This window comes from Ranitomeya variabilis, chromosome 4, assembly GCF_051348905.1.
Source record: "Ranitomeya variabilis isolate aRanVar5 chromosome 4, aRanVar5.hap1, whole genome shotgun sequence".
Lineage (NCBI taxonomy): Eukaryota > Metazoa > Chordata > Amphibia > Anura > Dendrobatidae > Ranitomeya > Ranitomeya variabilis.
The window spans coordinates 64,046,819-64,059,277 of record NC_135235.1 but is presented as its reverse complement, the minus strand read 5'-3'; the positions used below and the strand labels follow the sequence as shown (position 1 = coordinate 64,059,277).

The following is a 12,459-nucleotide window of genomic DNA, read 5'->3' as shown; positions in this document are numbered from 1 at the left end:
CCATGATAGTTTTTAAAAAATCCCCAGTATCCTTTACATAAGAGGGAATATCTCGTAAGAGTGGGCGTAACAACCAATCTAAATAGGAAGATAAAGGCTCCGTAAGGGAGCCCACCCCCGACACTATAGGGCGCCCTGGAGGTTCTACCATGGATTTGTGCAATTTTGGTGTGTGGTACCAATGAGGCTTTCTTGGAAAATCAGGCAACAATTTTTCTGCCTGTTTTTCTGACAGTACTCTTTTTTCAACATGCTGTCTTAACAGAGACCTCAGGCTATTTTTAAACCTTGCCGTAGGATCTCCTTTTAACTTAACATAAGTATTTTCGTCAGACAGTTGTCTTAAAGCCTCTTTTTTATAGTACTCGCATGGCAAAAGCACCGTATTACCACCTTTGTCAGCAGAACGCACTATAGTGTCGGACCACCCTTGTATTTCCTTTAAGGCCTTTAATTCCATAGATGATAAATTATTGGGAAGTTTTTTGTACATAAGGGCTTCGATATCTTTTATGACCTGTATTTCAAATATATCAATCGGGTTACCAGGGGATACCGGTGGCATAAACGTGGACTTGACCCCTCCCAAAAATGGGGGATAAGACACATCCCTCTGAGTGACAGTTGTATGAATTTGATCAGTGAGACTCACAAGTAATTGTGCATCCTCCCGTACATCACCAAATGGGTCCTCCATGGGGGAGATGATTTAGGGTTTTTTAGTTTTTCTTGATGTTAAACTGCAGGTGAGGGAAGGTGCCATTCACACAGAAGTTTACTGAAAACCTTTTGCATCTAACTCCCTGCTGCATTTTAACAGTGCTCATCCTCTGTACACCAGACAGTCCCTTCCTTATAGTCAATTTTTAAGGGTGAAACGAATCAACAGTAGCATCACAGGATTTAAAGAACAATCAAAAGACCTGTATGATAGATTCACCAAACGAGGTTATCCACAAACGGTGTTAAATAATGCGTTAAAAAAAGCAGCAGCAATAGATGTGGGCGCTAGGTCTGAGAAAATAAAAAAAGAAGATAAGAGATTTGTGTTCAGTTTTAAGTTTGGACCTATGGATAGGCAAATCAGATCTGCCATCAGAAAAAAATGGCAGATTTTGGGACATGATAGTGATTTAAAAGAGATGGTAGAAAAAGGTCCTTTATTTGCTTGCCGACGGGGTAGAAATATTAGAGATCACCTAGTCCGTAATCGGTTTGTCTCTTCTCAGGAGAATTGGTTAGGCAGTAATGCCCCAAAAGGGAACTTCAAATGCGGTCGGTGTAATTTCTGTGTTTATCATCTCACAGGAAATAGGATTAAAATTGGACCAGTACAACATATAGTCCATGATTTTATATCTTGCAGATCTACCCATATAGTCTATGTAATCTTCTGTCCTTGTGGCTTTTTTTACATTGGCAAAACTATTCGGCCATTGTTTGTCAGGATAAGAGAACACTTTAATTCTATACGGACAGGGAAAGGGGTTCCCAGGTTGATTAACCATGTGAGAGATCACCATAAAGGTGATATTCAGACGCTGCGATTTGCGGGCATAGAAAAGATCTCCTTACCTCAGGGAGGAGGAGACTTGCATCGGCGTCTGCTTCAAAGAGAAGCGAGGTGGATACTTCGCACAGACGCACAAGGCCCCCTTGGATTGAATGAATGTATTGACATGTCGATCTTTTTGTAAAAGTTTGATTAACATCTCGAGCTCCGTATGTTATTTAGTGCTCATGTTAGAATGATTTTAATAATATACATGTCGTGTGTTTTTTGTATCTGTTATATTCACATTCTGATTTAGTGTTTTAGATTGCACTGTGACGCCGGGTGTGGGGAGGTGCCAATTGTAACATGTGACTATAAAGCCCTCCCTGCTTCCTTCGGGTGTCAGGACCTGTCGAAGTGCCGTAGGCACGAAACAGCTGTCGTCCTTTCACTTTCCACATCCCTCCCTGCCAGCTTGCTGTATGTCCAAATAAAGTTGTGACTTTTTTCTACCTTGGTAAGTGCGCTCCATTCCTTGCCTATAGTTTCCCTGCGTTTCCCCCTCCCCTGCCTTTAATGTGCCTGCGTTACCCCCGTCCCTGCCTATAAAGTGCCTGCGTTACCCCCGTCCCTGCCTATAATGTGCCTGCGTTACCCCCACCCCTGCCTATAAAGTGCCTGCGTTACCCCCGCCCCTGCCTATAATGTGCCTGCGTTACCCCTGTCCCTGCCTATAATGTGCCTGCGTTACCCCTGTCCCTGCCTATAATGTGCCTGCGTTACCCCTGTCCCTGCCTATAAAGTGCCTGCGTTACCCCCGCCCCTGCCTATAATGTGCCTGCATTACCCCCGTCCCTGCCTAGAAAGTGCCTGCATTACCCCCACCCCTGCCTATAATGTGCCTGCATTACCCCTGTCCCTGCCTATAAAGTGCCTGCGTTACCCCCGCCCCTGCCTATAATGTGCCTGCATTACCCCCGTCCCTGCCTATAAAGTGCCTGCATTACCCCCACCCCTGCCTATAATGTGCCTGCATTACCCCCGTCCCTGCCTATAAAGTGCCTGCATTACCCCGTCCCTGCCTATAAAGTGCCTGCATTACCCCTGTCCCTGCCTATAATGTACCTGCGTTACCCCCGTCCCTGCCTATAATGTACCTGCGTTACCCCCGCCCCTGCCTATAATGTACCTGCGTTACCCCCGTCCCTGCCTATAATGTGCCTGCGTTACCCCTGTCCCTGCCTATAATGTGCCTGCGTTACCCCCACCCCTGCCTATAATGTGCCTGCATTACCCCCGTCCCTGCCTATAATGTGCCTGCGTTACCCCCACCCCTGCCTATAATGTGCCTGCATTACCCCCGTCCCTGCCTATAAAGTGCCTGCATTACCCCCGTCCCTGCCTATAAAGTGCCTGCGTTACCCCTGTCCCTGCCTATAATGTGCCTGCATTACCCCCGTCCCTGCCTATAAAGTGCCTGCATTACCCCTGTCCCTGCCTATAAAGTGCCTGCGTTACCCCCGCCCCTGCCTATAATGTGCCTGCATTACCCCCGTCCCTGCCTATAAAGTGCCTGCGTTACCCCCGTCCCTGCCTATAATGTGCCTGCATTACCCCCGTCCCTGCCTATAAAGTGCCTGCGTTACCCCTGTCCCTGCCTATAATGTGCCTGCGTTACCCCTGTCCCTGCCTATAATGTGCCTGCGTTACCCCTGTCCCTGCCTATAATGTGCCTGCGTTACCCCCACCCCTGCCTATAATGTGCCTGCATTACCCCCGTCCCTGCCTATAAAGTGCCTGCGTTACCCCCACCCCTGCCTATAAAGTGCCTGCGTTACCCCTGTCCCTGCCTATAATGTGCCTGCATTACCCCCGTCCCTGCCTATAATGTGCCTGCATTACCCCCGTCCCTGCCTATAAAGTACCTGCGTTACCCCCGCCCCTGCCTATAATGTGCCTGCGTTACCCCCGTCCCTGCCTATAAAGTGCCTGCATTACCCCCGTCCCTGCCTATAATGTGCCTGCATTACCCCCGTCCCTGCCTATAATGTGCCTGCATTACCCCCGTCCCTGCCTATAAAGTGCCTGCGTTACCCCTGTCCCTGCCTATAAAGTGCCTGCGTTACCCCTGTCCCTGCCTATAATGTGCCTGCATTACCCCCGTCCCTGCCTATAAAGTGCCTGCGTTACCCCCACCTAACACAAGCTGGAGAAAGAAAGACAAAGTTGCAAATTTTAGCACCAATATAGCATGCACTAAAATTTGCATCTTTCCTGCGCCAGAAAGCTGCTATAAATTGCACCAAACTGACAGATGATAGTAGGAATAATTGATGCTTCGTTTTACGATATTTTTTATTTTTAGCTTTTAGAGCAATAAAGTCCTGCTCACTTTTGACAATATGATGACCTGTATGACACTTTCACATGTTATGGCTTGGACACATTCTCGATATTGTGCAGAACAGGGGATTAGTGATACATAGTATCAGCGAACAGATCGCCAAAAGGCTTTCATTTTGTTTGTTTTTTTAGCAAGTGGTACAAAGCTTTACGCTTCTCAATTTGTTACTGAAGTTGATGTGAAACAAGATCTGTGTAATTGCCGCCTCATCCAGGAACCATTATTTTCCCTCTTGGCAAAATTTCACTGCGGCCTGTTAAATAGAAGCGCAGTTAAAAGGATGGGAGCTGTGGTTTGTGTATGGCTGTGACCACAGGAGATCAGAATTTAGAGTGCTGCCATTATGGCCGTCCAAAATGAATCTTGGCTGAGGACCAGGAATGGAATAGCCTCCTATCGCTTCTGCTCAGATTGCGAGCAGTAGGAGGAGGTTCATAGTTCATGGCTGTCGATTGCAGGCTCATCCGTCTTCACGTTGAAGTTTATAAGACATCGCAACGTCTGCTTGATCCGGCGTGATAATGTGATGACTCATTTTTATAGCTTGTAGGCCGGAGATTAGTGCGTAGTTAGACTTGCTGACAATAGCACGATCTCCTGATATCTTCCAATGTGTTCTGCATCCTTACAGATAAATGCCGAATTGTCCGACGATGAGGGGTTAAATACTCTTAATTTTTTAGAGTAAACCTGCAAACCTCGACCAATGTGGGGTTTTTTGCCAAATTTTCTCACCACCCCATGAAATAGCGCCTCTCTTGCACATGGACAAGACTGAGTTAGCCACTCACATGAATAAGGAGATAAAGCTGTAATTCCAGGCACAGCCCATGGACAAAAGGGTCGCTAATTAAATTTTTACACACGTGACGCTAGTAGAAGAGGAGACTGAATTAATTTTTTTCTTGTCGTGGCACCGTGAGGTTTTGCAGTGGGGTGGTACATTATTTAATATTTCTTAGATTACACAGATAAATTAAAGTCCGCTTCAGGAATAAATGGGCTATAAGAAGTCACAGTCCAATTTGATGAAGGGCCCATTCCAAAATGGAGCATATGGAAAGAGATTATTTAAACATAGTGACCCCTTAATGGCGTTATTGGGGAGCTCACATTGATAATGCGGGTCCCAGACAGTCATATTGATGACTTATACATACAGCTCTGGCAAAAATTAAGAGACCACTGCAAAATGTTCAGTTTGTCTGATTTTTCTCTTTATAGGTATATTTTTGAGACAATGTAAATTGTTCTTTTAGTCTATAAACTGCTGACAGCATGTCTCCAAATTTCCAAGCAATACATTTTGTATTATTTTTCTGAAAAGGAGAAATGGTCAAAATTACAAAAAAAAAAAACAGTGCTTTCAGACCTCAAATAATGCAAAGAAAACAAATTCATTATCATTTAGAAACAACGATGCTAATGTTTTAACTCCGGAAGAGTTCAGAAATCAATATTTTGTGGAATAACCATGATTGTTAATCACAGCTTTCATGCGTCTTGGCATGCTTTCCCCCAGTCTATCACACTGCTTCTGGTGCAAAAATGTAAGCAGTTCTTCTTTGTTTGATGGCTTGTGACTATCCATCATCCTCTTGATTATATTCCACAGGTTTTCAATGGGGTTCAGGTCTGGAGATTGGGCTGCCCATGACAGTGTTTTGATGTGGGTGGTCTCTTAATTTTTGCCAGAGCTGTAGGCCAATATGAGATTGGTACAAGTGTGACACCCGCCAACCCACTGGCCTGCTGATATGTGCTCCAGCAGTAGCCGGAGGTAAGCGATGTACGACACCGAACAGTACCGCTCTACGTGTAGTGCCGCTGCCAGGTACCGCAGGCTATCTCCCCATCCAGGGAATATTCGGCATTCTGCTACCGGAGGAGATATGAGTGGTGGTGCCAGGTCTCATACCCCCACCAATCTCATACTGATGACCTATTGCATCAAGATTCCTGTTCCAGACAAATCAGGTTTCTTTTTTTAAATCCATTTATTTTCTATTTATTTTTGTTCACATATACATTATATATTCATGTGTGCTCCTAGGGGGGCCACCTATGCAAGAAAATGCATGAAAACAAACACCCACAGATAAATAACGCTGTGTTTTCAAAAATAAAAAGCCCCCAACAAACGTAAAAAAAAGCACAAACGCAACCAACAATGACCACAAAACTAACGCCCTGTCTGTAGTGTGTTTTGTATAGTACCGCTAACTTCAAGCTAGCATCTGGTTGCAGCATTTTATTTGTTTTTTTTTATTAAACCTCTACATGAATCTAAGCTAAGGCTACACTCAAAAACAGCAGATTTGTTGCTTATAAAAAACTGGTTCCGTTCACCTAAATGGGCTGATGGTTTACATTTCCGCAACAAGAAAGCCGTATGTGAATATATTCTCTTAAAGGGGTTGCCCTATGGAGAAAACTCCTTTCCATATGCTATAAAAGGGTATATGGGTAGATCCGTAATTTCCTGCTCCTTGGCTTCAGCACAACGTAAGTAATGGCCCCCCACCTAACGTGCTGTTGAGTAATACTGCTGTCGTCTTATATGGCAGAGGGGCCAAGTTCTTCAGATGAGCCCACAAGTGAGTACGAAGGGCATTTCCCCATATTGTCACATATTCTTTTTAATGTGACTGTATCTTTGTAATGGTTTGTTCCTGTAAAATTTTTTTTTTCTAGGAACACTCAGGAAGAGTTTTCCGCTTACAGTTCGATGAGTTCCAGATAGTCAGCAGTTCTCATGATGACACGATACTCATTTGGGATTTTCTAAATGACCCAGCGGCACATGAGGAGTCCTCCCGTTCACCTTCTAGAACATACACGTACATCTCCAGATAAATCACACTAACCAGTACCTCATTATTGCACAGGTAAGGCCCAATAGACAGCATGTCCTTTACATTATTTTACCTCAGCTTGTCATTATAGGTTTACCCTTTTGTTTTATTTTTTTAAACTAAACTGTAGATTTGCTGACTTCGTATGTAATATTTGTTACAAATAATATATTAAAGAGAACGTGTCCGCAGGATTGAGCCTTATAAGCTAAAGGCATGGCCATGATGGCGCTGTGATGCTGATTAATCTGATACCTGATGTACGGGGATCCGCTCAGTGGCTGCTGAATACTCCCCTTGTGAAGCGTTTGACGTCTTCTGTGTGCTTCGGGGCGTGACATGGGGACAGGGTCTTCTTCTGGTTCTCCGCCACCCCCACTGGCCTCCTCTGCTTCCTTTAAAATTCCGCACCTCTGCCATCACTGTATGGGTGGCACATGCGCAGTGTGAGTCGGCGTCCTGTGGTCAGGACTTCAATAAAATGACGCCGGATGCTCAGATTGAGGTTTCGGCTCTGTAAGTTTGATCTGCACACGCACTGCGCCATTTTATTGAAGTCCTGCATACAGGATGCAGACTCACACTGCGCACGTACCGCCCACACAATGATGGTGGCAGCGCGAAATTTTTAAAATGAGGCAGGTGGGGGGTGAGGCAGAGAACCAGAAGAAGACCTTTCCCCCACACCTCACCTCGAAGCACACAAGACGTCATTTTATGAAAACTTCATGAGGTGAGTATTCATCAGCCACTGAGCGGCTCCCTGTACATCAGGTATCCTATTAATCAGCATCACAGCGCCATTATTACTATGCCTTTAGTTCACCGGGCTAAATCCTGCTGACAGGTTCTCTTTAAATTCCTAAAAGTCCATCCATTTACGTGCGATCTCCATATGCAAACTGTATTGGGATGGGCCGTCGTACTACAATACCATCCAGTTTGTGTATTCTCGGCAGCACATCCTCTGGTTACATCAGGGATTGTGCTGGCGATCAAGGATAACATTGATGCTCACATTAATGACTCGATCAGACAATAAACGGGCCATTAGTTGCTCTAAAGATGGCTTGTTTTCACAAGTAAATGATCAGATATAAACACGCCTATGAGCGCTCTTATTACCTGCCTAGGTACAATCAAATTAACTCCACTTAGATTGCTCTTTATCCACAATGTCCTACTTCTACCCCACTCCTTCTGCACCCACGGGTGTCAAGGGAGCTGAGAGAGGTTTTGTATTGTATTGTCACCACACTGAAGATCTGGTGGGGAGCCCGGATTTTCTTCCCCTAACAAAAGTGATTGTTGTGCAGGACTAAAGCTGATAAAGAACATTCATTTCCTGGCAAATGATCTTTTTAGCTGACAAGAGCCATGCTGTCATTGTATGGAGCGGAGTCGGTCGTCTTAGAAAAGGTCAGCTGATACAATGGCTGCATCCCTCCAATGAACATCCAGAAATTCATTGGTCACCACTCGCCCATTGTAACTAAACATGTATACTAGCTATAGTCCCCCTGGAATTGTTATGCTTTTGCTTGTCATTAAATGTCTAATCTTAAGCGCATGATACCAGATCGTGGATGAAAGCAATAAGTCTTCATAAAAGCTCACTCACCTTTGACTACCCAAAAACTCCTTTCAGGGTATCTGCCTGCATTGCTCCCTACTAGTAATAAGTGAACGTGCTGGGATAAGGTGTTATCTCAGCATGCTCGGGGGCTAACTGAGTGTCTTCGGCGTGTTCGAATAATATGTCCCCGTGCCTGCATGTCTCGTGGCGGTTCGACAGTCACAACATATGGAGGGATTAATTAACTAAAACAATCCCTGCATGTGTTTTGCACTGTCGAACAGCTGCGAGACATGCAGACGCGGGGACTCGAACATTTTTCGAACACGCCGAAGACACTCGGTTAGCACCCAAGCATGCTCAGATAACACCTTATCCCAGCACATTTACTCATCACTACTCCCTGCTCAATGAATTAGGCGGATAGGTGCGGTCAGCGTCACAATGCTGCTCCTGGGTCAGACATTCCACTTACCGTCTCAGCTCGTTATATGACTAACCTTGAGTTCTCTGTAAAGGGCCATTGTCATGAGATGTTGGTGCTGTAAGATTTCCACATTCAGCAGGCAGTGGCGGCACCTATGATGTAGCATTAGCGAATCTATCATATCCATTTAATTATTTTATTTGGTGATATAAATGTATTTTAAAAAATTCTCTCAAAATAACATCTATTGGCGATCCGATAAATGCTGCTGGGCAGGTGGCGCCATTTTGCTAGAGATAAAAAAAAGGTCTTCACCAAGATGGCGCCAGCGGCGCCATTTTGAGGAGAGATTTTTTTTTTTTTCTGATTACCGTAAACTTGTAACACCAAATAAAATAATTACATGGATATTATAGATGTGACCATGTTACAGCGCTGGCGCCTGTCAGCTGAATGTGAGATTTTTTGTTTTTACTAAACATATTCAGTATGTAAACTAGGGGGCAGGTCAGTGAGGGATCAGTGACCTGTCAGAAGCCATACAGATTAATACCTAATCAGAGCACCACATGCAGACCCCCACAGGCCGCCCCGGAGCACGAGCATAACATTAACTGAAAACTGAAAATAAAGATAAAACAACAACCACAAGACAGATTTTATCACCAGGTATCATTGTAATCAGTATAATGGCGCCGACCTGACACTGTGTGTAGGTTAATGTGCACAATCCTGCCGGCAGGTTCCCGTTAACCCATAAACTCCCCAAGTGGGTGATAGCTGCCTGAACGGATGCCGGTCCAGATTTTGGCTCTTAAATGCTGCAGTCAATAATTGGCCAAAGACTTCTGTAACATTTGTATGACGCCTCCCTTTAGGATAAGCTGCCATTAATAAACAGTGTGGACTCCAGACTGGTACATTGTAACAAACTACCAGAGAGAGCTGTGTTATTGCTGGTTTAGACTTACTGGAGGGGGGGGATAATTTTCTGTGAATTTTATTGTTGACTTTTGTATTTTTCCCTTTTCATGTTCCATTAATGACCCTTTCGTTATGTGTGCTGCAGGACTTGCTTGGAAGATATGGTAAATGACTCGCCTGTGAATGCCGGGGAAAATAAACTATTTACTTGACCAGTATTTGATGAAAGCGAGCAGTTTGTCGTGACACACCCTGAAATAATGACTCGGGGTGACAGGGTGAAGCAGCCCGGGCCGTCGTGCACAGCGGACTGCTGGAGTGCTGCTACGTGAAGATTATCATCGGCTTTTTTTTAATTTTTAATCCACCTCTCGATCATCGGTACAGGGGGTCGCTGCTTATGTTGCTAGAGGCTTGCACACTCCGGTATCAGTGACTAGGGGGTACTTTTTTTTTTCTTTTTTAATTGTTTAAATGTAGGAAACGGACAAGTCACAGTTTCACTAAATATATTTAAATGTCTTGCCGGATTATCCGTTGCTTTGCCGTAAGCAAAAGACCAATTTTCAGCTCGCGCCGCTGTCAAGTGCGGATACGTTTGGAAATTCGTAGAACTTATGCAAATAACTTGGGAATTTGGAATAAGAGTTCTTTCATCAAATCAAGACTACTAGTAAAATAAAAGTGTATGTTTTGCCCTCGTCAGCATGGATTTTTTTTTTATACCCCTCCAATTTTTTATTTTTTTTTTATTAAGTTTAGATTTTATTTTATTTATTTTTTTTACACTTAGAGTTTTCCTCCCTCCTTCCATTTTATAACAATTCATGTGTTGTAGTCATGTTTTAGTTCTGTATGGGCTATTAAATGTAGAGACAAAAACATGGATGAGATATTTTATTATCTCTTAGGGAAAAATAACTTTAAAATGATTTATTGTATTAACATTAGGATTGGTTTCAATTATTATTTGTGCAGTTCGACTCTGTTCTACAGTGTTGTCGTGCATTTTTCTAGAAGAGGACAACCCCCACGAAAATGTTGTCAACTCATATTTGTCCAGTGACCATTCATCTGTATTTTCTACTAAATCAAGTCCTAAATCTCCATGCAAAACGTATACCCCGAGCAATGGCTGGCGCAGAACCTTTAGGGGCAAAACGTGGCACCTGTATTTAAAAAAAAAAAACACCAAAGACAGAACCTCTGTCATGTTCCATATCCTCAGGTACGGCAGTAGGCTAATATTGATTGTTTTGCCAAAAAGTTCCAACATTTTCTGAATTTTTTTTTTTTATTTACAAGAAATTATTATTTTTTTTTTTTTGCAAATTGTGTGCAGCACTATTAGGCAGAAGTAGACGCATTTGCCGTATCCTTTTAACTCTTATCTGTACTTGTTTTTAGCAAAAAGGACCCAGAAACCATTATTTTAACCACAGACATTGTAGTAATTTAGCAGTTTGACGACTAATGACTTTTACCAATCACAGCGTCACATACTGTATACAGCTCTGGCAAAAATTAAGAGACCACCACATCAAACCCCTGTCATGGGCAGCCCAATCTCCAGACCTGAACCCCATTGAAAACCTCTGGAATGGAGGATGATGGATGGTCACAAGCCATCAAACAAAGAAGAACTGCTTACATTTTTGCACCAGAAGCAGTGTGATAGACTGGTGGAGAGCATGCCAAGATGCATGAAAGCTGTGATTAAAAATCATGGTTATTCCACAAAATATTGATTTCTGAACTCTTCCTGAGTTAAAACATTAGTATTGTTGTTTCTAAATTATTATGAACTTGTTTTCTTTGCATTATTTGAGGTCTGAACGCACTGTTTTGTTTTGGGGGTTTTTTTAACTTTGACCACTTTTCAGAAAAAAAAATACAAAAATTATTGCTTGGAAATTGGGAGACATGTTGTCAGAAGTTTATAGAATAAAAGAACAATTTACATTTTACTCAAAAATATACCTATAAAGAGAAAAATCAGACAAGCTGAACATTGTGCAGTGGTCTCTTAATTTTTGCCACAGCTGTAGACAATGGTTGCTGGTTAGATCTTAAAGGATCATAGCAATTGTGTTGTTAGTATGGAGTATTTACTTAATGCCCTTAATACATATGCAGTGCTTCATAGTTTTTAAAAGGTAGAAGATCGACATGGGTCCATCAAGTCCAACCTATAACCGAACTTGTTAATCCAGTGGGAGGCAAAAACGCCATGAGGCCAATTGTCTCATAGGGAAAATTCCATCCCAACGCCATCTATGGCAATCAGACTAGATCCCTGGGTCAATGTCCCATCACACAATTTAGTGCCCGTAGCCTGTTATGTTATATTTTTCAAGAAAGGCATCCAGGCCTCTACTTCTCTACTTGTACTTTTTACTGAACTTTTTCTTACCATATACATAGTAAATGCACAGTTCAGTTCTTCTACAGTCCACGAAATGTATTGTCTGAGCCATACAGTAATTCGCGGTCGTGGCAGAGCCCACATAAAACCCTGTGAGTACCATAAAGCCATTATAATGGTTTACTAAGGACTAGTGATGAGCGAGTATACTCGTTGCTTGGGTCTCCCCGAGCAGCTCGGGTGATCTCCGAGTATTTGAATGTGCTCGGAGAATTAGTTTTCCTTGCCACAGCCGATGATTTACGGCTGCTAGACAGGCTGAATACATGTGAGGAATGCCTGTTTGTTACGGAATTCCCACATATTTTCAGGCTGTCAAGAAGCCATAAATCATGCAGCTGAGGTGATAAAAA

The 12,459-nt window shown here is 43.3% G+C and overlaps 1 protein-coding gene across 11 annotated transcripts in view; it reads left to right on the top strand.

The window, feature by feature from the left end:
• Window positions 1-12,371, top strand: part of BTRC (beta-transducin repeat containing E3 ubiquitin protein ligase) — a 344,864-nt gene extending 332,493 nt beyond the window's left edge. For all 11 annotated transcript variants that reach the window (XM_077258617.1, XM_077258618.1, XM_077258621.1 and 8 more), the window contains 2 exons: window positions 6,594-6,787; window positions 9,827-12,371. In XM_077258617.1, the coding sequence (XP_077114732.1) occupies window positions 6,594-6,755 (162 nt within the window). In that variant the 3' untranslated portion in view covers window positions 6,756-6,787; window positions 9,827-12,371. The remainder of the gene's footprint in view (window positions 1-6,593; window positions 6,788-9,826) is intronic.
• The last annotated feature ends 88 nt before the right edge of the window (window positions 12,372-12,459 follow it).